At 40.6% G+C, this 26,446-nt stretch overlaps 2 protein-coding genes across 5 annotated transcripts; both read right to left on the bottom strand.

The window, feature by feature from the left end:
- Positions 1–647: 647 nt before the first annotated feature.
- On the bottom strand, positions 648–16,234 carry LOC124222521 (uncharacterized). Of its 2 annotated transcripts, XM_046633597.2 has the most exons (4): positions 15,770–16,234; positions 3,913–3,998; positions 2,904–3,128; positions 648–2,317 (listed from the first exon to the last, which is right to left on the bottom strand). In XM_046633597.2, the coding sequence occupies exons 2-4, from the start codon at positions 3,991–3,993 to the stop codon at positions 1,739–1,741; spliced, it is 885 nt and encodes a 294-aa protein (XP_046489553.1). In that variant the 5' UTR covers positions 3,994–3,998; positions 15,770–16,234; the 3' UTR covers positions 648–1,738. The 2 variants fall into 2 exon arrangements, with proteins under 2 accessions (XP_046489553.1, XP_068993582.1); XM_069137481.1 differs by lacking the exon at positions 15,770–16,234 and having other exon boundaries at positions 3,894–4,004.
- A 1,006-nt stretch (positions 16,235–17,240) lies between these two features.
- LOC124221601 (hyaluronidase B-like) lies at positions 17,241–20,715 on the bottom strand. Of its 3 annotated transcripts, none has more exons than XM_046631783.2 (5): positions 20,532–20,715; positions 20,090–20,304; positions 19,608–20,034; positions 18,871–19,081; positions 17,241–17,943 (listed from the first exon to the last, which is right to left on the bottom strand). In XM_046631783.2, the coding sequence occupies exons 1-5, from the start codon at positions 20,681–20,683 to the stop codon at positions 17,641–17,643; spliced, it is 1,308 nt and encodes a 435-aa protein (XP_046487739.2). In that variant the 5' UTR covers positions 20,684–20,715; the 3' UTR covers positions 17,241–17,640. The 3 variants fall into 3 exon arrangements, with proteins under 3 accessions (XP_046487739.2, XP_068993284.1, XP_068993283.1); XM_069137183.1 differs by having other exon boundaries at positions 20,090–20,294; positions 20,532–20,632; XM_069137182.1 differs by lacking the exon at positions 20,532–20,715 and adding an exon at positions 20,375–20,478 and having other exon boundaries at positions 20,090–20,294.
- Between the last annotated feature and the right edge of the window lie 5,731 nt (positions 20,716–26,446).

Genomic DNA, 26,446 nt, shown 5'->3' on the forward strand with positions numbered 1-26,446 from the left:
AATTGAGATGACATGTCTTCGATTTTAATTAAATTTTCCATGCAAACATTGACAGATCTTTCTGTTTTTAATAGTATAATCTGTGTGTCAGAATGCTCACTTTTGTCGACGATGACCTGCTACAAGATATGTAATGGCTTATTGACTTAACATCTATTCTCTAAGTTACGGTGCAGAGTTTACTTTGTGTATTTAAAAAATTCACACTTCATGAAAGTTGATTATTTGATTGACCGAAAGTCAGACAATATTACAAAATTTCATGTCGAAAATAAAATGCTAAAAATATTACGAGTCTTGTGTATTCAGTGTTGCTCCATACTTGTCCGGATCTAAAAACTTTTGCTCTTGAAGGAGTGATTTCGATTGTACAGTAAAAAAATTCCCAAAATTTTTCTACGGTTGAAAAGATTAAGATTCTATTTCTGATTATTTGCAAAAGATACCGTAAAGTTGTACATTTATGTTGCTCATCACGTCATGCAGTATTTTCCAGAAATTAGTCACCAAATTTTCCAAGTCCAAGTAAGCTGTTTATCTTGTTAGTAGTTTTCACGACATGTGCTTTCACTGTATTTATATTCAATGAGAATAAATTTCCTAGTAGAAAACGGAAGGTACTGATCTACAGTAAATATAGCAAGAAGTTATCATTGGACTGCGCATTACGAAACGAAACAAAGTTCGACTTACATAGGCGCTATATTTTAAGTCAAGTAATAAAATAAGACTCGGTTATACATACATATATGTAATACATGATACATATCATATAGCTACTGGACAGTATTTTATATAAATTATACAAAATAATAATAAACAAATGCTTAAATTTATTGTTAAATAATTAAAATAATAATAATTATTATTCATTATATATTAAAATTTTCCTCAACAACGAATATTATTATAGATAATAAGAATAATAATTACGCAAAGAATAAAAAAATAATAATAATAAAAATCGCATTGACTCAAACAAATTGCCTTTTGCCGCATTGTAAAAATAAATAAATTCTTCGGGAATGTTGAAATTCTCAATATAATTTATATAATACATGTGTTTTATTTTTTCGCTAGTCGATGTACGTGTACAGATTACTATTCGATTCAAACGAGCGACTACTTGGTAGAAACCAGCGTTACATAAGACATAATTGGTAACTAAAATCATTAACACCCCAAATATTAGTGCAACAACTAAAGCTTAGGAACCAAATTCTTTTTTCTGTTATGTAAAGATTGAAATTCAGCAAGTTTTTTAATAGTTTCAACGATCGCCGTTCATCTAAATCGAATATACAAACTGTATTCGTATCACACTTATAGTTCAGTATGTGACAATACTTGATTCGTAAATATCAAAATTAGGTGAAATGAAAAAACCGTGGCACCTAGGCTTACATATTTACGTACATATAACAAGTACAATAAGATGTCGAAAAATACCCAGCGTTCTACTTAAGATCTATTCAATCCTTGCCTTCCACCTAGTTGCACTTAGAGAAATATTTTCAGTAGTCTTCATCGGGTTCACCACAGCTCAATTAATATAAGAACATTATTATAATATTAATAATTGTAATAATAGTAATAATAATTCATTACGTGAAAAGGTTTCTTTCTTTTCCTAAAAGAAAAGGCAGTTTATTCCGTTGCCTTTTTGGCGACCAGCGTCAAAGTGCGTACAATTCGTACAAAATGACTTTATAAAATGGCGTTTAGCAAGCCCTAATTTTCAGAAATCCTTCTTTTTATCCTTTTCGCCGAGTATATTGTCGTGGTAGCTGATCTCCTGACCCGCAACAGCTGGATGAAGGTGATGCGGTTCAACGTCAATCTTCTCCTTGACGTCGGGGTCCAAAACAAGGGAATGATGGGGTCCTCGATGCATCGATCCGACGTGATGCGGCTTGTGTTCCGGTTCTCGCTTCTCAAGCTTGACGAGCAGTTCCTCAACGTTTTCGAAATTGTCTTGATTAATTTCTCTCATCACCGGACTCACCTTCTCTACACCTTCCGGTTCCTTCAACTGTCCCAGTAATTGCAGAACCTTTTCGGGGTCCAGTACCACATCCCTGGAATTATTTCCGGAAGCGTCGATTGTTGGTGTCAGCAATATGTCCGGAGTGTCGTCGACGATGTTCAAATTCTTGTCCAAATTTTCCTCAGGCAATGGCTCCTGCAGCAACGGTGCGTAGTCCAACTTAATCTTCGATGTTTCGGTACAAGAACTACAGGAGCAATTTGTGATTATCTGCACCTGCTTTTGCATTGTGATCGGCTTGCTCTCCTCATCTTTGCAATCCAATGTCACCTAAAGGTTGTTGAAAACAAAACATATAAATACACGCACGCATATACAGACATAAATCCTGGAACAACACGCCTTGGTACCGACTTTTTACCAAGTCCATGGTATCGTAAACGTCAGAGCATTTTTAATCAATTGTGTAGGTTACTATTTTTCTAATCAAAATAGTAAACATTTCGTTTACAATCGGTGACAACTGCTCGAAAGTAATAATAACGATTACGTTTTTTGCTGACTAAACATTTATTCCATTGAAATCTACCGTAGACCAAAGAAGTAATAATGAGATTTCATCTTGAGACAAATTCCAATAATGCGAGCAAGAAGATATGAATGTCTGTGAACTATTCTAACTATTATTTTCAGCTACCACAATCGATAATGAAATTAATTATGCAACCGACGATAGTTTGATTGACAAAATGTTTGTACTAATAACGCGCAGTCACGTCACGTTCTGGTTGCAGTGAATGCCCGTTGAGTATGACTAAGATGAAGTGTACCACGATTGGAAAATCAACCAAACAAAACTACAACAAAATACCGAAGTGCATATAGGTATGTATACATCGAGAAAGTGTTTTCTTACCGTGTGCCAGATGCTGTCCAACGGTTGGCATGAATCGCAGTAAGGTCTTATGAGGTCACCAGGTGCTGAAGGTTCGCTGTGCGGTACCATATAAGAGAAGCACGCACCCACGCACACGTTATTATCCAATTCCTGGGAGGAACATTGCGGCGAGGTAACGACCTGCTTGATGGGGGTTGTCTTGCACCAGCTGTGCTTGTCGGGATAGAGTACGATGTTGTGCACCTGAAAACAACAACGCCCCAGTACCGCAGGTTAAATATCGGCGCAGTAAAAGGCAGGATGAAAATTTGCATATGGAATGGTTGGACGCAGAGCGGGGAAAGCCCCCACAAATTCTTCCTCGCATCAATAAACGCCACGACGGCAGACATTTACGACTGGGAGGTGTACGGGTTACCGTGCAAGTTAGCCCAACTCGCCTTGTGTTTCTTTGTGACTTTTTAACGCGTTTGCTCGCTTAACCTTGTCCTCACCAATAAACCTTGTCTTCTAAACAAGCAGGATATGACGCCCTGCAGCAACTCTGGACCCGGGAAGCCGAACGCCCCAGAATCATCACCTTCGATAAATAATCTCTCGTGCTTGCTGTTTAACTGAAAAACATCCGACGACTGTTTTTGGCTACTATAAGCCGAAAAATCCTTAGCCGAACAAGTTCTCAGCTTTTCTGTCTTCCGACTTGTTTCTTGCAAGAAAGGTAAAGCAAACCAAAGTGAAGCGTTCTTTAGTACCGCCGAGACGTAGCTTCGTGCACTTCCCAAGATACATCGCATCGTGTACAATCGGGCCTTGATGCCCATAGAGGGTTGCGAGTCTTTTAAGGACGGGGGCTGCCTCTTGGGCCTCGATTCATGTCTGAGACCCTTCTATGGGCAGGAAGAGGCTGCGGACGTGTAAGCCTATAAACGCACACGCGCAAAGGTATCTACCGCTTATATCGAATGGGAATACATCGAAAGGTGAAAGGTTGAGATAGGCATCACCTACCTGGATAATATCAGCGTACCTTATGCTCTCGATGGGCTCGTAGAAGCGAGAATTGCACCGTCAAGATTGCGAGAAAAGTCGATATTGTTGTCAAGCCCATGTTTGCTGAAACAGTTGAAAAGTTTTGCATTTAAGTACGACTGTCAAACTTCCAAGATCTGAAAGCTCTCTGGATAGATAAACAAAAATTAGAGTAAATCTGCATGGTGTTAAAAAACAAAATGGACAAAAAATTCAATCATCATAATGAAAAGATGAAGGTCTATTTGAAAAGCTCAGAACAATGCTTTTGGAAGTCGACCTATGGCGGCCCTTCGATAGGCTCTACTATCATGTGGCGACGGGAGTTCTGGCTAGACGGACGCAATGAAACACGGTCATTTAAATTCCGTTGATTTTTTCGCATGAATGAAAGTTAATGGCTGCTGCAGATACGAGGGCCTCGTGCTGCAGGTGAGGTTCCAGGTCGACCAAGGTTCGACGACCGCTTCGAGTTGCGTCACTTGCTGGTAGGAACACAACCGCACTGCCCTACCCGACTATTATGACCATCCAACAATCGCTCTGCATTAAACCTGCCCAGACTGTAAAACGCGTAAGATGAACATAAAAAATTCTTCTTCACACCCATATTCGACGCGGAAGCTTGTTCATCGCCTTCAGCACCAAATTGCTGTAGCAAAAATATCGAATCGTGTTCTAAATATCACATCCCGGGAATTCGAAACTGTCACTATTGATGGAAATTTAACTTGTCTATAGGCGAAAGGAAAAAGGAATACGATTCTAGTACATTCAACGATTTACTTGACATAAAGTGACCACATGAAGATATAGACAAGACTGTGTATAGGAATTTTCATGAGAAACAGGGTATTCAAGCAATAGACTCAATATTTGACTTCGTTCAAATTGTTCGAGTCAAAGCAACGATTAAATTTTACAACTTTTCATTTCTGCGTTCTTTGAGTTGGGAATTCAGTATTTCCAGACCGTTTCCTGTTATCATTTTATGCGGGTCTCGTGTAGATCTGGAAAAATCATGTAAAACCAAAAACAAGAGATAAAATTTGTCGCACTGCTAACTTCAGTAATTTCTTGTAAATGTTTCCGATTAAATTGCAGTAAAACACATGATTTTTCTTCACACTGTGTTTAAAACCAATGCCTTAAGTATTTTATAACCAGTTGTGAAAACTTCTGATGTGATCTCACAATGGCTCTCGGCACTAATTTTCAAGCATATTCGGATTTCGCAGCCGAGCATCCCCGAGACAGCCAGTTTTACGAGCATTGATGGAAAAAAATTGATGTATGAAAAGACACGGTGATATGCTTACATGGAAAGATCTGATTTTTCCAAATTTCTGATTCAAAGTACGATTTACGGCTTAACGAATTCGAAAAACATCAAATAAATATCGTCTTCCTCAACACCTGCAGGTACCTTGAGTGCAAAAATGTGGAAAATCACACACGGTTTAGCTGGCTTTACGGTCGTTTTGAGGTGCAAAAATGCTCATTATATTCGTGACATTGTAGCAGACATATAGTGAAATAAGAAACGAGTTGCCGACAAAACGGGGCTAATTAAACGCCGTGGAATCTCACCTGGCTAATACGTGTATGCACGCACACCACACACCATAAACGTGGGGACCAGACAAGCTGACACTAACGAGCACAGATCGGCTGTATCAGATGCTGTCTGTTGACAAAGGTGACTTTCGTTCTTTGATAGCACCAATTTTTCTTTGAAATACGGTGCATTCCGAACCTTTTGGTTTCGCTCTAACTTGTTGTGTTTCCCTGTTGTTTGTTTGCTCACGTTTTTTCTATTTTGCGTGTGGCGCTGTATTGCTTTTTGTGCCTTTTGCCTCGACGTTCAGCGTCGGTGATTTTCAACCGTTTCTTATTTCAAGTTCTGGGAACTTGCAGCAGCCTCCGCCAAGAACGATTCTACACGAAGGTGCCGCAGCGCAGTGCAGGATGGTGGCCCCTGTAGCCTACCTGCGGAGCTTACGGTGTCTTTCAATAGCGCTAAATTGCATGTATACAATATATGTAGGCATGCATCGGTACACACGTATTCTCGCAGTTCATACACCCACATATATATAGGTATATATGTATATGCCAGCTCATGAAGCCGCGGTTGCAAACTCGCATGCATTATGCACATGCGGTAGGTATTACATGGACGACTCCGGCGTACGGGGAACCAGTAATTCTTGTCCGCGGGATTCAGCGAAACCTTTATAATGTACCAATGCACCGAGCTGCAATGGAACGGGTGTATAAGGTATCCGGTCCTCATCTCAACAGAGGCTTCGCGCCGAACGAAGATTTGAATGGCAGTGGACAACGTGACACGGACGGTCCCCAGGTATCGAGGGGCCCAAGGCTGATTTACGAGGGCCAAAGGACAGCCTGCTATTGTTGGTCAACACCTCACAGTAAAGGTACTGCCGTCCCCGTTCGTAAGGCTTTTTTACCGAGGTGCACTGCACAACCATGCAGCTGCAGCCCCGAACTAAACGGGCCGAGAATTTAAACCGGGGCTCCATCTCGATGGCCGGATAATAAAGGATAGAATTATAAGTATACCGACACAGTGAAGCGTTCTTCACTTTAGGGTTTTTTCGAATTTTTTGGGAACATTCAGGAGTTGAGCATTATTACGTCGGAAATGAAGAGCGGAATTTCGTCCTTCACAAGTTATATCTAGCAACGTACTCTACCTCATGTAATGCCTGCCAGTCATCGTTTCTTCAGCAGAGGTCGTTTAGGAACAGGCTATGCGATAGGTTTTGAAATAACGTCGAGGAATTTCATTCTCAATTGAAGGAACCCTTGCAGCATTAGAAAACAAAGAATTTTGGTAGAGTGAATCGTCTCATATGATTGAACAGTATTCTAGGTAAAAAATCCGCGATTTCCGATCGAAAATGTTTTTTGCATAAAGTCCTGCGTTAATGAGAAAAAGAACGAACGTAATCGTATTCTAATTCAATACAATTTCGCTACATTTTTATTCAAATGCCAAAAAATCCAAGTTATCGCATCAAATTTCTTGATACATTAACTTTTAGCTGGCCCCTTCATCTAGCATTACATTACTGGCACGTTGAGGCCATGCACCAAGGCAATTTAATATTTTGACTTGAATTTATTTTCGGATACTCACTTAAGTATCTTTTACAAGATAAAAAAAGGTCGCACAATAATTTTTAATTCTAAGGTGGTTAAAATTTTTCTAAACGGCAGAAACATTCACGTTACGAATGTCTTGATTAAGAACCCTTAGGTCGCGAACAACCCCAAGGTGCCAGCTAAAGGATAAAGAAGTTTTTCTGGGTAAAATCATTGCACGATGATCACGCGTTTCCAGAATCTCTATAATATAGTATTCTGGTAGAGAATTACAAGTCAATCGTAAACCGCAGATGTTCAACGTCTAAGCATCGTTTCATTCAATCCCTTACGATAATTGGTTTCAGTTCGCGATACAAAACGTAAAACTACATATGACAGAATTGTCTCTCAAACTTTTGTACCTCATCACTGAGATGAATTTTCGTAATTGAGAAATTCGTTCTGCATACTTCAGCTCTCAAAAGACGCATTCTTCGAAGCTGTATAGAACTCGACGAACGTACGAAATTTCTTCAACATTTGTACTATGTAGACAGAGAGTAATACCGATCGTGATGTTCCGTGAAGAGAAGTTTCTGTAGCGGAAGTAGAGTGACCTTTCCTTTTCACATGGATATAATTTTCTTCAGTACACTATCAAGACGATATTCTGCACGACTTAATGTTTGGTTCGATAAACTTTTCAGGCTGACATGAGTTTCATTGCCGTAGCGGATGGCGCGGAGCAGAATAAACGTGTATCTACAGCAAGCAGTATCGGCGAATATGGGTTTAGATTACTACAGGTTTAGAATACTGGCGTTTCGTCAACGAGAACAGAACTGCAATATCCTTTCTGCTCCAATCTGAGGTTCACTGCTACCTGGCGATTATTAACCGAAAACTTGCGAGTTTTCTAAGCAGAAATTTTTTATTCTACAACGTGCATAATCCCTGATTTATAAGAGCAAAATGAAGTCACTTGAAGAAACTTGGACGAGCTTTGAACTGTTGCAAAGTTGATTATGGGACATGATTTCTTTCATAGCACACTTTAACCTTTGTAATGTATTTATTAGGATATAACAAGAAACAGAACTTCGTACAATTAGCATAGCGTCTGTTTAGCTTCACTGATGGCATCTGTTACAAGAAGGTAGTGTTGTATTTGACAAACGAAGAAGACCATAGAATAATAACTATCTAGAGGGTCAACTCAGAATCTTAAGTCTTAATCTTAATTCTATCTCAAGTCTATCCTTGTAGTTAGCCTCTCTTTCAATGACTTATTATATTTCCAACATGAACAAGATCCTAAAATACAAGTTGCAATATAATAACTAAATATTTGGCATAAAAGAACACGTAAAAAGCTCTTATTTTATCGTTATTCAAAGATTCCATCCACCTTTCCCATATTCGAGTCTCATATTAGCCGTTTGCAGGATTCCGTACATCAAAAAGGAAAAACGGAACCCTTACAGGATGACTTCGTTGTCCGTCTGTCCGTCTGTCAAGAGCCGTTTTCACAGTATCGGGTAGAGGTATCAAGTTGAAATTAATATCAAATACTAAGGTCTATGCTCCCTTGGAGGTGCAAAAAATTCAAGCTTTTAAGGCAAGACAATCAGAAGATGCGGCAATTTATGTCGTATATTTTGATACTCGCAACCTCACAAATCAAAACCTATTCCCGTTGACCTAGAATCACGAGATTTGGAGTGAAGTAAGGTCTTATAGCACAAGTAAAAAAAAAACGTCAGAAAATAGTTAATTTGTAGTTATATCACATTAAAAAAAAAAAAAAAAAGAATCGAGTTTATACGGAACCCTCAGAGCGCGAGTTCTACTCGTACTTGTCCGGTTTTCAGATCGGAGCCATATCAGGTGCATCACGCGAGGGGATATAATATTTTCCTGAAGCTGTATGCAATTTTTTTTTTATGGGCGCGATTGGAAAAAAAGTGATTAAAAAATATTGAGCCAATCTATGCCGAAGAGAGGAGGCAGGGTCTTGAAATTGACGCCAGCGAAGCCCGCCCCTGACAGCTGCAATCTCCGGTCGAAAATCGCACCCCGGCTCAATAGCTCTTTGTTGCTCCGTTGAGCCCGGCACCTCCTCTTCGCACCAGGTTCGCTTCGTTCAGACTCTCGCTGCAGGATTCGCTTTGCTTATTTTTCAAAGGGAATAAAAGGGCTACGTTCAGCCGTGAGTTTAATTTGATTCTTAACAAAATTCGACGCGCTCCGAAACCGCAAAGTGCCCATCCGCCCCCTCCGCCCATTCCGACGCCTTTACCTTCTCTCGTAACAATAAGGACTTACCTATATTATATGCACCTCGCTGCCACTCAACGGCGCAACCTTCCTATCGCTTCACAATCAAAGAAACCGTCTCTTATAACGTAAACCGCTCCTCCGCAAAGCTTGAAATATAATTTAAAGCTTCCTTCAACTCTGACGGATAATTTTTCAAATTAACTTCTCCCCTGTATATCCCCATTGTACACTTGTTAAATTCGTTTTCATTAGCCGTTTTTAGGAAGGTAGGCAATTAAAGCGAACTTTCAGATTCATATTGAGTCAGAAGTGTATCGATTTTTTCCCTCCTGGTATAGAAGACGGAGCTAAAACTACTTTTCGTCCAGAGGAGAGGTCGCATAAAAATGAAAATTCTATTAGGTACATGAAAAAGACTTGAGGAACTCGCCGTTTTAAACGGCGTTGCCGCAAAACATGTAAAGGACTCCTGCACACCTTGATTCTTTTTCTTTGAACTGGTTTTTATCAAAAGCGAGATACATTTTCATTGCAATGCCGATGTTCTCAGATTTTTGGCTACATCGTCGTAAATTAAATAGATGGAAAACCAAACCCTAGTTCTATTTCTGATATAGCAATCCTTTACCACCCTACGAGCCATACTTTCCACGTTCAGCAATACCGTGAAGATACTAATTTGTAGTTCAAAATCAACGTACGAGCGCATAACGGGCTTGGTAAATCATTTAAGCTAATTAAATGATAGCTTGCGATCTAGCTAACTCCCGCGTATAATAGTCCAAAGTTCACTTCCGTATATCCCCTCGAGTATTCTACAATTGCCGTTAATTTTCATAACCACTCATTTGCTGTCCTGTTTTTCACATATAAATTACAACGTCAATGTATATTTCTGATTGATTCGATCCCACGTAGCAGTTTCATGCTCATAAAAAATAATAATTTATTAGGTACATTATAGGGTTAACGAAAGTCTCGGACAGTAGAGTTAGGAGTTTATCATCTCTTCGTTTTCATTCTATTTCAAAATTCTCGCGTGACACAACTGAGACGAATGCTATAAATTAAATCACGAATACTTTTCGCTCTTCGCTGCTCAAATTTAAATAGTTCAAATTTGAAATTTGATTTGTTCTTGGCTGACGTGCAATTTCAATCTTCCAAGCAAAAATGAATCGTCGATTAATGTAAGCTGACGCGGTTCTGTTCTTCAAAGGACCCAATATAGAGTTAATTATTCAAGCGACTTTGAAGTTCGTCGGAGACGTGTGTAAACATAATTTACATTTAAACACATCAATTTAAATTGAATGCTTGAGATTGGGATGAAGCTGTCCGTGATGGCAACACCAAAAGTGCAAGTACTGGTATGAATATACATATACAGGTAGCCATCGATATAATAGGTATACACTTGAAAGACCGAATTTCATTAGCTGGCATTTGACTGCAGTATACATATAATATAGGTATGTGTTCGGTGTCCATACTTATATACATATAGTCTCGTGCAATAGTTGTTAGTTCAGAGTAAATACATCAACGTGAGCATGTGTAAACAGGTATGTATACCCACGAATACGAAATAGACGTGTAAAAGCGCAACGAGAAAGTGCCGAAATTAAAAAATAACGGAGATCTTGATAAACAGCTATATCTTATTATGTGCCTACCTATATATATAACCACGTGTATTTATACAGGTACGTGAACGCTTAACGATTATGCCACCATGATTTTACCTCGGCACACACGCACGCATGCCTATGTTATACGTATAATATAAGGTTATCCGTTTGTTACACCACATATCGCAGCAATTACGTAGTACCCGAATAAACGATTTAGTAAGGCGTCGGCAGAATAGTTTACAAGCCGAACGGTTAACGTTACTTTTAATCTATCCGATCGTGTCCGTAATTACACGAGATCGTTCCACAAGCTGCATCCCTTGACCATCTGCGGGCTCGTTTAATATACATTCGAAATACATAACACACGTTGTAACACCGTTTGTCCTCCAGCTATCTGCTACACGTTCCTCTCGTAAGACAGAGGCGGTGTGGTTCCATTACTCGATACCTGTAAGTGCGTCGCACGCTCGTCAGATTTTCACTCAATTTCGATTACCAGATATTGACAGCAAGATTTTACCGAAAAATGATTATATATGTATACTCAGAAAATCCTGAGATTTACGAGTTTGGGATTCGTTTCACGATTAAAATTGCTACTTTCAACGTGTAAGCTGGAATGAAAAATATGTTTTGCAACAATTTCAAGTGAAATTGAAAGCCGAACATGCAGCTCTTAGTTTTGTATTTTTTGTATCTCTGGGGCCGTTCCGTAAAAATAGACAAATTTTTTATATCGTAGTTTTCTGAAAGAACCATAGGTTTTCATCAATTTCTCTAACATTCGATATGAATTTATGTGGAAATGTTGAACTCACTTATCGAAAGCAATGATTCTGAACCTGTACTTTGTTTTTTCCTTAAAAAATTATTATTCCTCGTAAGTGTGTTTGGCTTTCATCGTTAATTTGTGATATCTTATATTTTTCATTCACGTAATCAAGGAATCTCGAAAATCGCAACAACGAAAAAAGTCTAGAATTTAGTATGCAAATATATTCTCACGGCACAGTTGGTATTTATAGATGTCTGTAATGACATTTAATTTTCAAATATGTAGTATCGATCAGGGTATAATATCCAATCAAGAACTCAGAACGAAAATTGCTGGTGCAAAGTATGTAACCACGTAGCAGCTGCTGCAGATCAGAAAAAGCGGTCTTCGAGATCATCAGAATTCACTCGAAACGTTTAAAGGCTTCCAATCACCAGCCGCGGTCGCGTACTGCATATTCGCGATTCTTGCCGTGAGTCGACGGTTGAGATTTCACAGAATTATACAGTATCGAAGAGAGGAGTAAGAAAAAAAAAAGGAAGAAGAAGAAAAACGGGAAAGATAAAATAAAAGGAAATAAAACTGAAACGAACGAGTCCCCGCGCAAACGGCATCACCACCATCTGCCCGACCGTCCGTCCGTTCGTCTGTAATCTGATATTGGGATAGGTAGATGCCTTAGCGCTGTACCAACACAGACTTGCGTCCCATCACGCGTACTCGTACGCACAACGGCATTAATGTCGCGGCATGCTTGTGGCTGTATACGCGTGTATAATACACACCAAAGATCCATGCCCCGCCGGGGCCGGATCACCTTCGACGTCACCAACCGCAAGCTACCAACCCGTCGTTCCAGGTGCGCTCTTGGTGTAGGCTTATGCCCGGCGTTCATGTGCGCAAGTACCTTCAAACGCGCGAGTCGCAAATCAGTCGCGCAAAGTAAATTTTGCGCGAAACCGTGGCGATGGGCATCATGGTGGCTAGCGACAAGTAACCGCGAGTATCGGGGCTGTAAGCGTCGCACGAGTGTAGATAGGAAGGCTGTCGCCACTATAGGCTTGGCGAGTGACATACACCCGTGAAAACAAATACATTCGTGAGATTCTTAGGTATTTGCCGACGGCTTTGATGTTTGCGTTCTTCGAAGAATACCTTACAGTACTACGCATCCTCCTCGGGCATACCTACCTACGTTAGAATTCCTCCTCACATTTATATTGGCTACACCTCGCTTAATCGTAGGCCTTGCAGGTACCGCAACGCAATTACACAGCCATGATGTGCATGCAACGTAGTGTGCCACCGGATGATTCTTGAAAAGATAAAGACAGCCGCAGCCCTTGGATCATGTACGAAATATTGTGTTTTAACCGGTGGGCTGTTTTCATTTCACGATCGTCTTTTTTCGCATAATTTCGCTTCTTTAGCCTCTGAACGTCGCTGCAGGTTGCAGCCTTCAGTGATGAAATCGACGAGCGAGTCGCCAAAATGGCGTCGTAACGAAAATGCAACGAGTGTCGCGGCGGGACGAGAAATTTCTACAGAATGCAAATGCAAGGAAATGCTGAGTAATACGTTGCATACACAGTGCATATATTGTTTCTATTCGCCGTGAGAAGAAACGATTTTTCTTAAGAATGCCGCAAAGGCTTCTTGGGCTTCAATTTAGGGACCACATCACTACGTGGCGACGGTTCGCCGTACAAGCGATTGTTTTTCGAATGGTAACCTTGAAAGTCACGGAGAATCGGACAACTGGTCGAATGAACGATGATGATGTCGAAATTACAATTTGTGAACCAATGAGAAGAAATGTTTGAACTGCGTAAACCAATGAAATTGCAGAAGGATGATGTCTCGATGTTTCTTGTATGACGTGATGGTTTAACCTTTCGTAGCCGTACAACAATTCTTAATCGACAAAACGTAGATGCGTAGAGAGAAAGAAAGTGAAGGTTATGTTTATCGAATATGTTTTTAAATTAGATATAAAAACTACGATTATTCGATTACTTGACGGCTGAAAATAAACAAGTTTAAGAAAAAAGAAATACCTACATGTGTTTTAACATGTGCTGATTTTTTACTTTTTTCAGAAACAAAAAAAGAATCATGAAACGTTGGGGCAAATTCATCGGAAGAGGTTATGTCGTTATGACCTTTCTCACCAAGGTGTCGGAAAGGTGTTCGCGCCACCGAATGCGCGGTTGTTAATTTATTTCTAAGCGATGCTATTATAACATAGGTATACGGTATACATATACGTACATATACATACACCTACGTATCCCTGCGAGACAAGCCTCGGAAAAAGATGTGCAGTCCCCTCGGATATACCCGCCCATTTTTAAGAGGTGGGCATTAAAAACAACAATGTCATTACATTTTAACGATCTGTTCCGCGCTACCCAACTATAAAGAGGGTATTCCCGGTGTTGGTCCGTGCATGAAGACACAGAGGTAGAGCACTGGCTCCTCCACACGAATTGCTTTCTGTATTGGGAGGTATACGCGCGTGGTGCGCGGGCGTCGAGCGTCGAACGTCGGGCCCTGGGCCCCCCTCAGGGCCCGTGGGGCTGAGTTTGGGCCGGCGAAGAATCTCCCCCCCCACCGGGGCCTCGTACGCGGGAAGAATCAGTATGGGTGAAACAGAAAAGGAATAAGAAGAGTTGAGATGGCGCCACACGTCGACCGTGTTTTCGGGGCATCCTCCCTGCTGTTGTCGCCTTTTTTTTTCTTCTTCCTTTACTCTTTTTTCTCTTTTGTCTCTCGACGTCCTATCCACCCGCCTCTTTCTCTCCCTTCTTATTCGTAAAGCTCCTCCGGGCACCGGCATTTTTCCCTCTTTCTTTCTCCCTCGCGTGACCGCCTTTTCTTCATGTATCGCTATCGCGTACGATCTTATTAACTGGCACCCACGCGCTCCGGTGGACCACAGAGCACCGTACGTCATTACCATATTTATGTTTGGAAAATGCGATGCATTGGTAATCTTTCTAGCTATACGTATACCAAGGCCCAATGACCGCTCTTCCGCTGGATCCTCATTGCGTGGGCAACAATCCATGCAGCACGCTGTGGTTTATTGTACCGATCGCAAGATATCTTTCACTTTTATTCGTTTCAAATGCAATTAATATTATCATGACTCGACTGTTTCGAAATCCTTGCTCTTTCCCTAGCCGATAATTATCTTCACTTAAGCATCAATAACATATTAGTATGCGAGTATCCATAATCGTCGTCGTATTCTACTATAATAATTGCTACGCCGCGCCGTCAGTTTCATTTTTTCTAGAGATCTAGTGTTGAGCTCAAACTATCGCATCGTGAAATTTTTATTATTTTCGCTCAAGTGTAAATGTGTGGAGCATTTTCGCACATCCGCTGAGAAGAAACGTGTTGGTCGTATGTATACGTCAGTAATTATTGGTGTTATACCTGTACGCATGTGTACCCAGCGTCTACCGTGGATACAAAAATCTAAATTTCTAATTCGTCGCGGTAGACGATTCATACAGTCATCGTGTCTCGGTGTATCAGTCGATTTTCAACAATCGGTTGGATAAATTTTACGAAAGGCGATCGAGGGAAGACAGGAAAACAATCTTAAATCATGAAAATCAAACGAGTAATGCATGAAAAAATTTGCAAACGATCTTCGGCCGATCGTTGTTAAACATTTGTGCGGGTTTTGTTCGACCGCTCGTCGGTCGTTGCCCTAAGTAAGAAGCAAGCCGGTATAGGAACTTGCTGGGAAATCGGCACGGAATATTAGCGAGGTAAAACATGTACATATGGTGGGGGAAACACGGCGTGTGTGTATATCTGCAGCTCGGTAAGGCCGCAATTCTTTTGCGCCTAAAGCCAACCAGTCTGACAAGGCTCCTAGCTAGCTCAAAATGGACAAATATCAACGATGACGTAAGTCGCGAATCGAGGATTAGCACGACGTATGATGAACTGATGCCTCGATTTATTGCCGATAAGCGAGAACGGGGTCGAGAGTAAATGAGGATGATGAAAAACAAAATATAGAGACTCACCGGAAAAGAAGGTTGTATCTTATGTACCACCTCCGCTTCAGTTAGCTAGACGATAGGAAATTGGAATATCGCGATTCGCGAACCGATTTACACTCGCGTGCTGCTCCCGCTTATCAATTCGATTAATATACCTATTACGTACTTCTGCGGTTACAAGTATACGTACAATTCAAAGACGCGGCTGTTAATACCCGACTCGCGTGTCGATCCTGCGTGTAGAACAATTCGGCGCAATTGGTCGCGTACGCGATCGGATCGGTGACCGTCCTCGTCGCGATCGGAATCCTGACTCTTAACGAGGTCCCTGGTGCGTCGCGCGGAGGCTGCCAGGAGCCGACTGAGCCTGGTCAAGCTGCAGATCTCGACGGCCCCGTGGCGGTGGCGGCGTGCTGTTCTTTCCTCTCCTGGACCCGGGGCCCGATCTCGACTACCTACGACCGTCGCAAGAGACTGTTCCGAGGAGACTGTACATATAGGAGGAGACTGTAAAAAGCCACATCGCCCGGGGCCTTACACCTCGAACCAGTAAAACTTGTCTTGTCCTCTGACGCTAAAGTGCATTTTACACGAGGTTCGACCGAGCGCCGCATTGTCGCTATCGCACACGCGAGTCTACTGGCCAATTCAACGAGGATCGAACCGTGCAATGCACTGCGGAGAGGGTGACGATCGCATGCGTGCGTTTTCGACAAACACACCTGCAAAAACAGAAATCAACAAATGGAAAAACAAAACGAAATCGCGGAGCGCCGACGCGTCGCGGACCCCGGAGTTCAGAGAAACGGAGTTGAAAAGCGCTGCCGATTCTCACGGCCACCCGTCGCGCTCGCGCGGCGATATCGCGCATGCGTGTTTCGGGCCTGACACGTGCGGGCTCAAAACGTAGAGGGCCTGTGCACAGATGCACGTTTATGCAGGGCGTGTTAGAACCGAGGTGTTCGGCTCAGCGGTTCGGATGTACGAGTTCCATTGTAGGGAATAATAAATTGATTACAGAGCGTTCGTTGCGAACGCGGTTTGAAGAGTTTGTCTCGGACGGTGTATATATACCCACGGCTTCCGCGCCCTGTCATAGGATTCTCACTTTTATTTTACACGACCGCATGATTAATAGCAATTCTTTTACCTTTTTATGCGACGGCGTGTACGGCCTATAGGTTGATACCTGCAGCGCACACGTCTTTCGCCTCACAGGCACGTCCGCGTCTGTGCAGATGTATAATATACGAGTTCTCCAGTTCAGCTGGATTGATTTCAAATTAATCAAACGCAAAGTGACGAATTGTACCCACACTATATCGCATACTCACACGAGCGCACCTTCGGTCACTGATTTATTAATCCCTCGTTCGTTTTCTGCAACAGCGGATCGGCATCGATTCTCGGTATGTCCATAATATATGTATATAAATTCTTGCGAGATTTCACCCAACGTATGTGATGTGACAGGTATAACTTGCAATTTCTCCACTTGGGTGGTAAGCCATAATTTATTCGAGTTTTATTTTTACAATATACCTATACATCGAGTTACTTTACTATTTTCTTTGGTTTTTTATTATTCAGAATAATTTGATCGTTACCCTTACACTTGTAAATACTACATTATATAATACATTTATGCGAAGACACATCTATGAAAACTAAGTAAAACAACCGTATGAGTAAAGCAAAACGCGTCGATTCAGCCATTGGCAGGTGTACAGACGGAAGAGCCTAATTTACGAATCAGTTGGAACTGTTCGTTGCGATTGGCTTTATTGTTCGCGCTCTCTGTAGTGCAGTGCCGCTCTGGCTTTACACGGTAACTGGTCTAGGATCAGTTGTAATAATTACATAATATTTGTAATTTCGCATAAGCCTCATTAGCGTCAAACCTTTTGCGCTATAAAATTGTACCTCGCACTCTCCTCTTCTTCGGTGTTCATACTCGCTGCCGTTGACACAGTCGAGGTATAATCGGGACCTTCATTTTCTTTTTCTTCAAGTTTCCCAGAGTCCAATAGAGACCTTCCCACGTTGAATTTCCTTGCGATTGGACCGAGCGTCTCGTTCAGATAATCCTTGAACGCCTGACACTTCAGTCTTGTGTCCAGGTCGCCGGAACTTCCCCATATCACTATTCCGTCTCCTCCCAAACTTTTGATTGTTTTAAAACCGTCGTGCACGTCATCCTGTAAAAGATGAATTTCGATCATGTATAGTCTACCGATAATTGAAAATCTTCAAATTATCTTACGATTAATAGGTTTGAACGATTTCGGTAATTTGTTGCTAATCATTCTCGACGACAGTGCACAGGCGACTTCATTTAAACGAATGAGTACCTCTTCGATTCAACGATACATCAACAAGAAATGGACATGTACTGTGGAAACATTGTTATGCAGTCAGTCTAGTTCGTTTGATATTTGCAAACTTTAATTTGATTGTTAGCGATCCCTATCTCTGGGTCGAGGCAACTCTGATTTACGTTACGTCAAGGCTCGTTGACGGTTGTAAAAGACTCATTCATGAAACCGCTGATATCTAGTACTGTCTCGTTATCAAAGGCGGCTGCAGCATGAATCACTGCGAGCGTCGTAAGAAGCATACATATACGTCAGATAGGAACAATTTATCTAAGGAGTATTGTGGTCCATAAACGTCGGCAACATGCGGAAAATTAGACACGTGGCCTTACTTCTATGCCACTGAATTGACATTCTTAATTTTGCATTCTATCATATGAAAATACGACTGACAGCATTTAAGCTTGCACGTGAATAGTTTCAGTTGCAAACTTGGTACTGAAATGAAGTCTGGCTATATCAAAAAGTCATGAATGATGTTTCAGAATTTTCGACGGCCGATAAAATTAACAATTTTGCTTCATTCCCATTTATTACATAAATGGTCGCTCAACTCCCAAAAAACTGTACAAGGGACATGAATTTCTATTACTTGTGAATTATTGAGCTTTAATCGTAACTAGTCATCATCAAATATGCAAGTACGCAAAGAGCTGGACAATTGTCTTCATCGTTTGATTGACTGATCTGCAGCCAACATTTTTTTATGAAAATTTACGTGATCAATTATCAAATCAAATAATGACTTACGTTTGTCAAGAACTCATTCCTACTATCCTGGTACTTGTACCAAAAGTAAGCAATCACCGGTTTTTTTGCATTCTGCTTAGACCTGTTTGAAATCCTTATCGCCTCCGTTACTCTGCCAGTGATAAGTTCCATTCTCTCTTTGTGACGCAAACTTGCTTGAAGATAAACGGATGGTAGGAGAACGTTCTGCAAGTTGAACATCCAAGAAAGTCTGAAAATTAGATCAAAAACGATACATGTCAAGTGGAAAACAGCCCATTCGCTCAAAAGCAGAGCACTTAAATACGGACACTCGGATATTGTGTTTCACTTCTGCTTCGATTTCTACACTCGATTCCAGTTCCCAGTTGCAGAGTGTATCCAACTCGAATGAAAATTCACAGGGGGAAAACTATTCCGTGTAGTCATTATGCAACGCCAATTGCGCCAATTACTAACAATTATTGCGAATGGCGTCATTACTATGTCTAAGTGTTTGCAACCACATACGTATACGATACTACTGTTTGGTGCAACTTAAATATATAATCACTGTCTTCTTATGTGAACGAAATCTCAAGCGTTACTGAAGTCAACTACAAACCGCAGGTATTCTCCTGTAGCACAAGTACTCAGTACCGTTACATAACGTGTATTTACTGATGACCCGGAGGGAGAATGGATTTCACCATTTTTTCTGTTAGTAAACGTGTAAGTTCTTTGAGATCGTTTCTTTTTTTTTTGTTGCAAAGACACACCTGTTGTTCTCCTGATAAACTTTCGGGTCGCAGCCGACGGTTGGAACGTTTGGCGTCAAATTGAAGCAGTAAGGATAAGCGTAGTAGCTCCATGAAGCCTTCGGCCTCAGAGTACGGGCGAGACGCAAGGTGTCCTCCATGAAGAGTCGGCCTGATTTTTCGAATCGCCTCGTCGCCTCGCTGACGACTCGATTCTTATCCCAGAACGGATGCCTGGCTCTTTCAATTTCCGTTGACAAGTCGCGATATGGAGCAAGCGAGGCCCAGTTCTGTCTGAATATGGGCCTCCAGCTTTCAAAGTCGATCACAGCGAGACCCGAGAAACCGACGTCCTCGATCTGCTGGTCCACGTGCTTCCGAAAAAGTTCCAAGTGGAAAGTCACGTTTCCTTCCTGAGGAACGCCGCCATTCCTCCTCACAGTGCGCCCTGCAATAATCGCAGTTTTAATAACCGTCGTGTCTGAAATTCGGGAAAAGCTTACCGTCCTCGTCCTTCAGCAACGCTGGAAAAGCACCCGGGTCGTAAAGTATCGCAATCTGCTCACCGCGAAAATGATCCTTCTTGTTCTGCCGTATTCCGAAGTCGGGTACTTCTTCGAAGAACATCCCATGCCGGTGACACATGAACGTCGGAACGTTCCAGTAGATGTAAAAGTCGCTTTCCGAAGCACCCGAGACACCAGGCACCTGCATCAAACTGAATCAGATTATCGTTTTGTCTCTGAGCCTGGACCGACGAAAATGAACAGTGAAGAAGACATGTGCACCTTATTGTTTCCAACTCAATTGATCAACTGATTCACCTCGAGTTCTTGCAGCGGATGAAGGTTTTATGATAACAATGATGACGATGATGATTATGATAATTGCGCCGGCGTCATAAGCGGTGTGAATTAAATGGAAGTAAAAAAGTTTGTGTTATACCCAAGAAATGTGGCATTTGATACGGCGATGAAAACGGCGACCAATGCGCACTGATTGATAGTTTTATAGTCCATTCCAACCGAACATTTGCCAGAGCCTTTTTTTATGTACTCTACTTTTCTGCCTGGCTGAGGATTTTTGTACAACGGCATGTCAAATGGTTGCGTTCGACTGAATTCCCCTTGATCTAAGGCCACTTTATATTCCGCATCACATTCCCCACCATTTCCACTCGGCATCCGATGTTATCAGCATTGCATTTTTTATTTACTCGACATGACCGTACCTTGTATTTTTATTTTACCTTTTTTCTCTGTGCTCTACAACCTTTCATTGAACAATTCAATTGGTTCCCAGCTATTGTGAATACGTATACCTATCGGTCATTCGGATCGGCCATCGGCTTAAATGACATATATCGCGTTTACCTTCGCACGAGCAAACTTAAATTTACCCAGTGCTGTCAAAGCATCGTTATTCGCCTACGATAGGAAATCCCGCTTGTAGTTGAGAAAGTAAATACAAATTTCGAAATCATCGAAATATCACCAAATACCGAAATTTTTGCTGTATGAAGCCGTTCGGTTTTGCCATAGCAAACTAATCACGATTGTAATTTGATAGTTCTGATGTTATGCAAAATCTCGATCCTAAGAATATTTGTAATTCAGTTCATCTTTTTCACGTATTTCCAAATGATCAGTATCTAACTTCGAAAAATTACAATCGAAACAATATCTATCGGTTGTTGAGAAATTATCCTAAATTACATACGGAAAAATTACCTACATGATTTTTCGTAATTTCACACTTATCGTAATGAATGGAACGATTGGCCTGTCAGTGAGGAAACTTCCGAACAGCTGTGTTTACCGCTTTGTCGCAGAGACAAAGGACAGAAGTCTGACAAGCAGGTTTGAGATACGGATAACACCAACGTAGATAAACTGGTCTCTTTTAGTCCTCGTATCTATTTTAATTTAAATTTGGGAGCAGCATGCGGAGGGTGATATTTAGACGAAGACATTTGAACCGCCACAGGTATCAGAGGAGCTGATTACGTAAAATATAGGTTTTTATTAAATACGTGAGGCGAAAAGACCGTTGCCTCCTTGTTGCACACGATTCTTTACATAACAATAGTATGTTACGCGTTTTTCGTGAAGCACGAAATCGAGGTTGGGGTCGCGTAATGTCAGACTTGTAGGCGACAGCGCATGCGCGCAATACTAAAGAAACCATATTTAACTCCTAGGACTTAAAAGTGGTGTTTTCAGTACTCCGCACATGCGCATTCGCAGACTCACTCGACCGTCATAAAAACGGGTACTTTGTATACGAAAAACACGTACGAAGAAAACGCATAAAATATACTCGCGTTATATAAAACTATGGTTACACTATTTTACTCCACCTGTCACGTTTTTTGTTTCCCTTTCGATTCCCCAATTTTGGAGATTGTGAATGATGACAATGTTCAAATTTGTATTGCTTGATAACAGTTGCTTTCGAGGGTCCGTGATGTATTTCAATGTTAATTACTTTTTCAATGAACTTCAAGAGCATACCAGTAAGTATCGGACGTGGAGTGATAATTTTTACATCACCTTGATAATTAAAGATGTTCATTACGATCAGAACTATCTGACGTAAGAGTATTACAACAATGCCTTCGTCTGTTAGTAAGATGGACATTAAGTAGCGAAGCTTCCGAAATATCAACAGATGTGAATAAATATATTTCAAAATCAAAATATGCATATACAGAAAAATTCTATGAGATGCCGATTTCGCATCAAAACTGTGGTTCATTCAACTGAACCTTGAAGCTCGTCTGTACATAAAATAAATAAGTAGCACCCTGTCTATGACAGCACCTCTGATCGTCAATAAATTTCTCAGAATATATCGGATGCAACTAATTTAAATTTATAGAAAAAAGAACCCTTTCTGTTATACACAGAACGAAATACAAAAAGCTGGCTTTTTCGGAGTAAAAATTACCTGGACAATGGTATTTGATTAGGTTGAAAAAAATACAAAAACTTTCAACAACTAACAAAAAAAGCATACAAAGTATGCCTCACCGATTTTCTTCATTCTATAATATGATGTAATATGTCAAGAAATATTGGACACGTATTTTTTCAGTGGCGGATTCGGCCGTTTAATTGGTAAAAACCACGTCTAAAGTTTACAACCAACAATCAATTTTTAGATTTTCACCGTAACAGCGTAAAATCTTTGGATCAAACCAAGTTGACATTACTTAAAATCAACAAATCATAAAAAGCGCACTGTTTTTACCCTCAGGGGTTGCATCATTTATCCTTTTAGGGTAAAATTTATGAGTGGTTTTTAGTTCTTAAACGGCTGAATCAGCACGTAAGGAAATACATCTCTTACATTTCTCGATTCACCACAACATGTCTCAGATTAAAGAAAATCGGTGAGGTACACCACAGGTACTTTCTCTGTAAGTGCTAAAAAATCGCGGGCAAGCGCGTTCACCACCTACAAACGGAAACCTGATGTCATCTGTAAATAACATTTTGTATCTGTTATAATTGTTACAGTGCACGATATAGCAATTTTTCGAGTTCTTCAAAGTTAAGTTACAAAATCAGCCACCATCTGATCGTCCAAGTTAAACTTTGACAAGAGTAGGTCTCCATACCACTAGGTAATGCTAATTTGTATTAATGAGGATACCTACTAATAGTTTGAAATTATTTCTATCCCTTGTGAATTCCATAAGAATGTGTTACGGAAATATGTAATATGTTATGTAATAGGGGTAAAATATTATGAAAGGTTTTCTTATGAAAGGAATATTAAGATAAGTTTTCCAGAACAAGGTCTGATTCCGTAACCCTTGAAGAGTTCTTTGACCGAAGCACGATCATAATAAATACTTTCGTGGATAATTCCATGGCGTAACAGTCGTTCTGACAGCTGAAGGCAATAGTTTAATTTCAAATTGATGAAGCCCGGATGTAGTGACAAATGTAATCGCGATAGGAGCTTCGGTTGCCAGAAACTAAACGGGCAAGGATCTTCTAGAACCACATATATAAATGTGTGGTAAATACATCTCCATACATCCTAGAATGGTTACTTCAGAAAAATGAAAACATCAGTCAAAATGAAACTCAATTCGAACAACGCACGCGAAGGTTACTTCTAGTGTACTGTACCCTACCTACACCCTTGAAGAGGAAATAAAAATGTTATATTCGACCATGCCAGAGGCGATTTTCCTTGAAGAGATAGCATTGATAAAAGGTAATTGACACAGTTTTTATATCTTTGAAAATTGTTTGACTTGCATTGGGAACACCCGTGCTGTAGGAAAAGACCATAAAAATGCAAAATATAGAATTTTCAAGTACACAAATGTGTTATCAGGATGAATTCTTGCGTCCTTCCGATCAAAGCCACCCGCCACAGCCTTACTTTTATTATCTTAGCATAGCCTTGGATACGATATGCGGCTACTCAAATCAATATTCACGTAAACAGACCGACTTTCAGATTCATAAATACAATGCACGTATTCCATTGCACAGCGTAGGACGGAAGTGATAACATTCTAGCCAAGGCTCGGACTCATATTTTGGTTATCGTTCATTTTTTTCCCCTAAAATGAAATGCCAGTTACCAGTGCACTTGACAGGTATGAGCCTCACTGAACGGTCGATAAGTTTCTGTATGTTAATTAGATGTACGGCGTGCCGTACACTTGGTTTGTCCATAATTACACCATGTCGTATCAGTCATAATTAGTTAAGAACGCGGAAAAAGTGTCAGCTGGCAATGAGCCGGCAATCCGCGGACATGCTTCAACTGCAAATTAGTTGGGTCGAGCTAGGCACTAGATCGCAGGAATGGATGCCTTAACTTTCCACCTGTTCATAAGTGAGTCAAATCAAAACGTAAAGTGGCGTGTAACTCAGCTCCGCTTATTAGGATGGTTGAAGTAGAATGGTCTAATCACAAATAAAAGCCAGTTTCACTACAAAAAATTTTTTTTTTTTTTCGAATTTCTTGTGTAATAGAAATTGCGGCCTTATGTGTTAAAACGTATGACTACGTACACCGATCTCTAGATTGGACGAAATACAATTGGACAAAAAGTTCATCTTGCTGAATCATCCAAAGAGTTACTCGATATTTCACTGTAACATTTACTCGATAATGATCAACTTTGTTTTCCATTCTTTCTCATTCAGTACAATTTTTCCTAAGTGTCCCGGTGATATGCCAGTGCTTAATTTCCAAATGGGATATTCGAGGTAAACGACCCAATATAAGTTTCGATAGTCATTTATCATTAACACTAAAAGTTCGTATGTTTTCAATTCAAAGTCCATTTAAAAACAGTACCACGGTGTACCGGTGTGCGTATCCTTAACTGTTCGGCTTTTGCATTATGCATAGGCATTTACACACATTTTTTTAATATCTCTACCAAACCATTTTAAAAACCCATATCATTAGAATGAATTACGATAAGAATATTGTGAAAATCTATGTAGTATTCAGAAATGAGGGTCAATGTTTTTATTTTTCTCGTGACATTTATCATCAGCCCCTTAGTTAATGTTCTATGATACACTTTAGTGTTACAGAAATTGCCGCTCGCAAGGAGGAGAAGTTATCGATGCGCCTGCATCGCATTGTTCCGTCTTTAGCCATACTAGCATGATATTGATACAGCCCGCACTTTGTGTACGCCTATGTGTATTTTTCGCACTTGGTTGACATGAGTTATACACATGTATAAGTTGATCGTACACAAATTGAGGAAATAAAATATCATCCATAACGGCAGTTTGTCTTCGGAACAAGAGAGATGTAAGATGTTTTTCTCATGTCGCCAAAGTGTCGAACTTCGTACCATAAGTACACAAATGCACATATATTAACCTGTTACCAATAAGACCAGCTAGATTTGATTTCATCAGTTTATGCATGCAGTGCAATATCAAAATTTAAGTGAACAACAACAGTACCTGAGTACTGGACTGTAATTGTTTTACGGTATTTTAGTGAGCCCATTTGTAAGTGAAAAAGTTACAAAAAAAAATTAAGAAAATTAATAAGCCTTAGTTGTGATTTTCATACGGTATTTAAGTTCATTTATAGCATATTCAACACCAGGTCTCCGTAACCTTTGTAAAGTGTGCAACCCACGTACTTTATAACCACGAAGTAAGAAGGATACTTCGTGTTTATAACTCTACAATCGTCGGTAGTATCCCTAGTGGATTTTACTTTATCAGCAAACACGTATTCAAGCGGGTTCTTTGCATATGTCGGTATTCAGGCAAATGACTTGTTCGAAGAAATTGCTAGTTCAGCAAGCTGTGCACAGATGTCACTACGTAAATTTAAAGCATTTGCCCACTAGGACCACTGATCTCTATCCTCTCGATCTAGTCACTGGCCTAGTGGCCATATTCTGTACCAGGCCCCTGGCACTCCTGGTTTTACTGTGTCTCCGGCCAGTACGTGGCGCTAGTAGTCACCTGCGCACTTTAGAGAGGAACCACGGTCTTACATACAGGTCTGGTAATTCCGGCACTTTTGAGTGGTAGGGGGTATCACCGTTAGTGAGGCACACGGTCTTGTTTCCTATCTATCCGCTAGGGGCGTCATTGGCCCGGGGTATGATAGATATAGATATATACCGATAGGATAACCTGCTCATCGAAGTTTTTGACAGTTCATAACTCAGTGTAAAGTGTGTAAACGGTGGATCATCTACACAAGATCTCAAACTGTCTCAAAAGTTGTGAGCCCTCGCTTGATGTTTATGGATTTTATTGACTTAAACATTTGAGGATTCCGTTAAAATAAAACAATTAGCACGCCCGCCATGGAATGCTAGTAAACATCTCAATCATTTTTTA

This window comes from Neodiprion pinetum, chromosome 6, assembly GCF_021155775.2.
Source record: "Neodiprion pinetum isolate iyNeoPine1 chromosome 6, iyNeoPine1.2, whole genome shotgun sequence".
In the NCBI taxonomy this organism is placed as follows: Eukaryota; Metazoa; Arthropoda; class Insecta; order Hymenoptera; family Diprionidae; genus Neodiprion; species Neodiprion pinetum.

Excerpts from the sequence above, each read along its gene's own strand:
- LOC124222521 (XM_046633597.2), bottom strand. The coding sequence starts at position 3,993 with ATGGGCTTGACAACAATATCGACTTTTCTCGCAATCTTGACGGTGCAA. Across the intron at positions 3,129-3,912 it reads GAGCCCATCGAGAGCATAAG|GTGCACAACATCGTACTCTA; the intron begins GTACGCTGATAT and ends TGTTGTTTTCAG. Across the intron at positions 2,318-2,903 it reads TGGACAGCATCTGGCACACG|GTGACATTGGATTGCAAAGA; the intron begins GTAAGAAAACAC and ends AACAACCTTTAG.
- LOC124221601 (XM_046631783.2), bottom strand. The coding sequence starts at position 20,683 with ATGCCGTTGTACAAAAATCCTCAGCCAGGCAGAAAAGTAGAGTACATA. Across the intron at positions 20,305-20,531 it reads TCAAATGCCACATTTCTTGG|TTTGATGCAGGTGCCTGGTG; the intron begins GTATAACACAAA and ends AATCTGATTCAG. Across the intron at positions 19,082-19,607 it reads GTTTATCAGGAGAACAACAG|ACTTTCTTGGATGTTCAACT; the intron begins GTGTGTCTTTGC and ends TCTAATTTTCAG.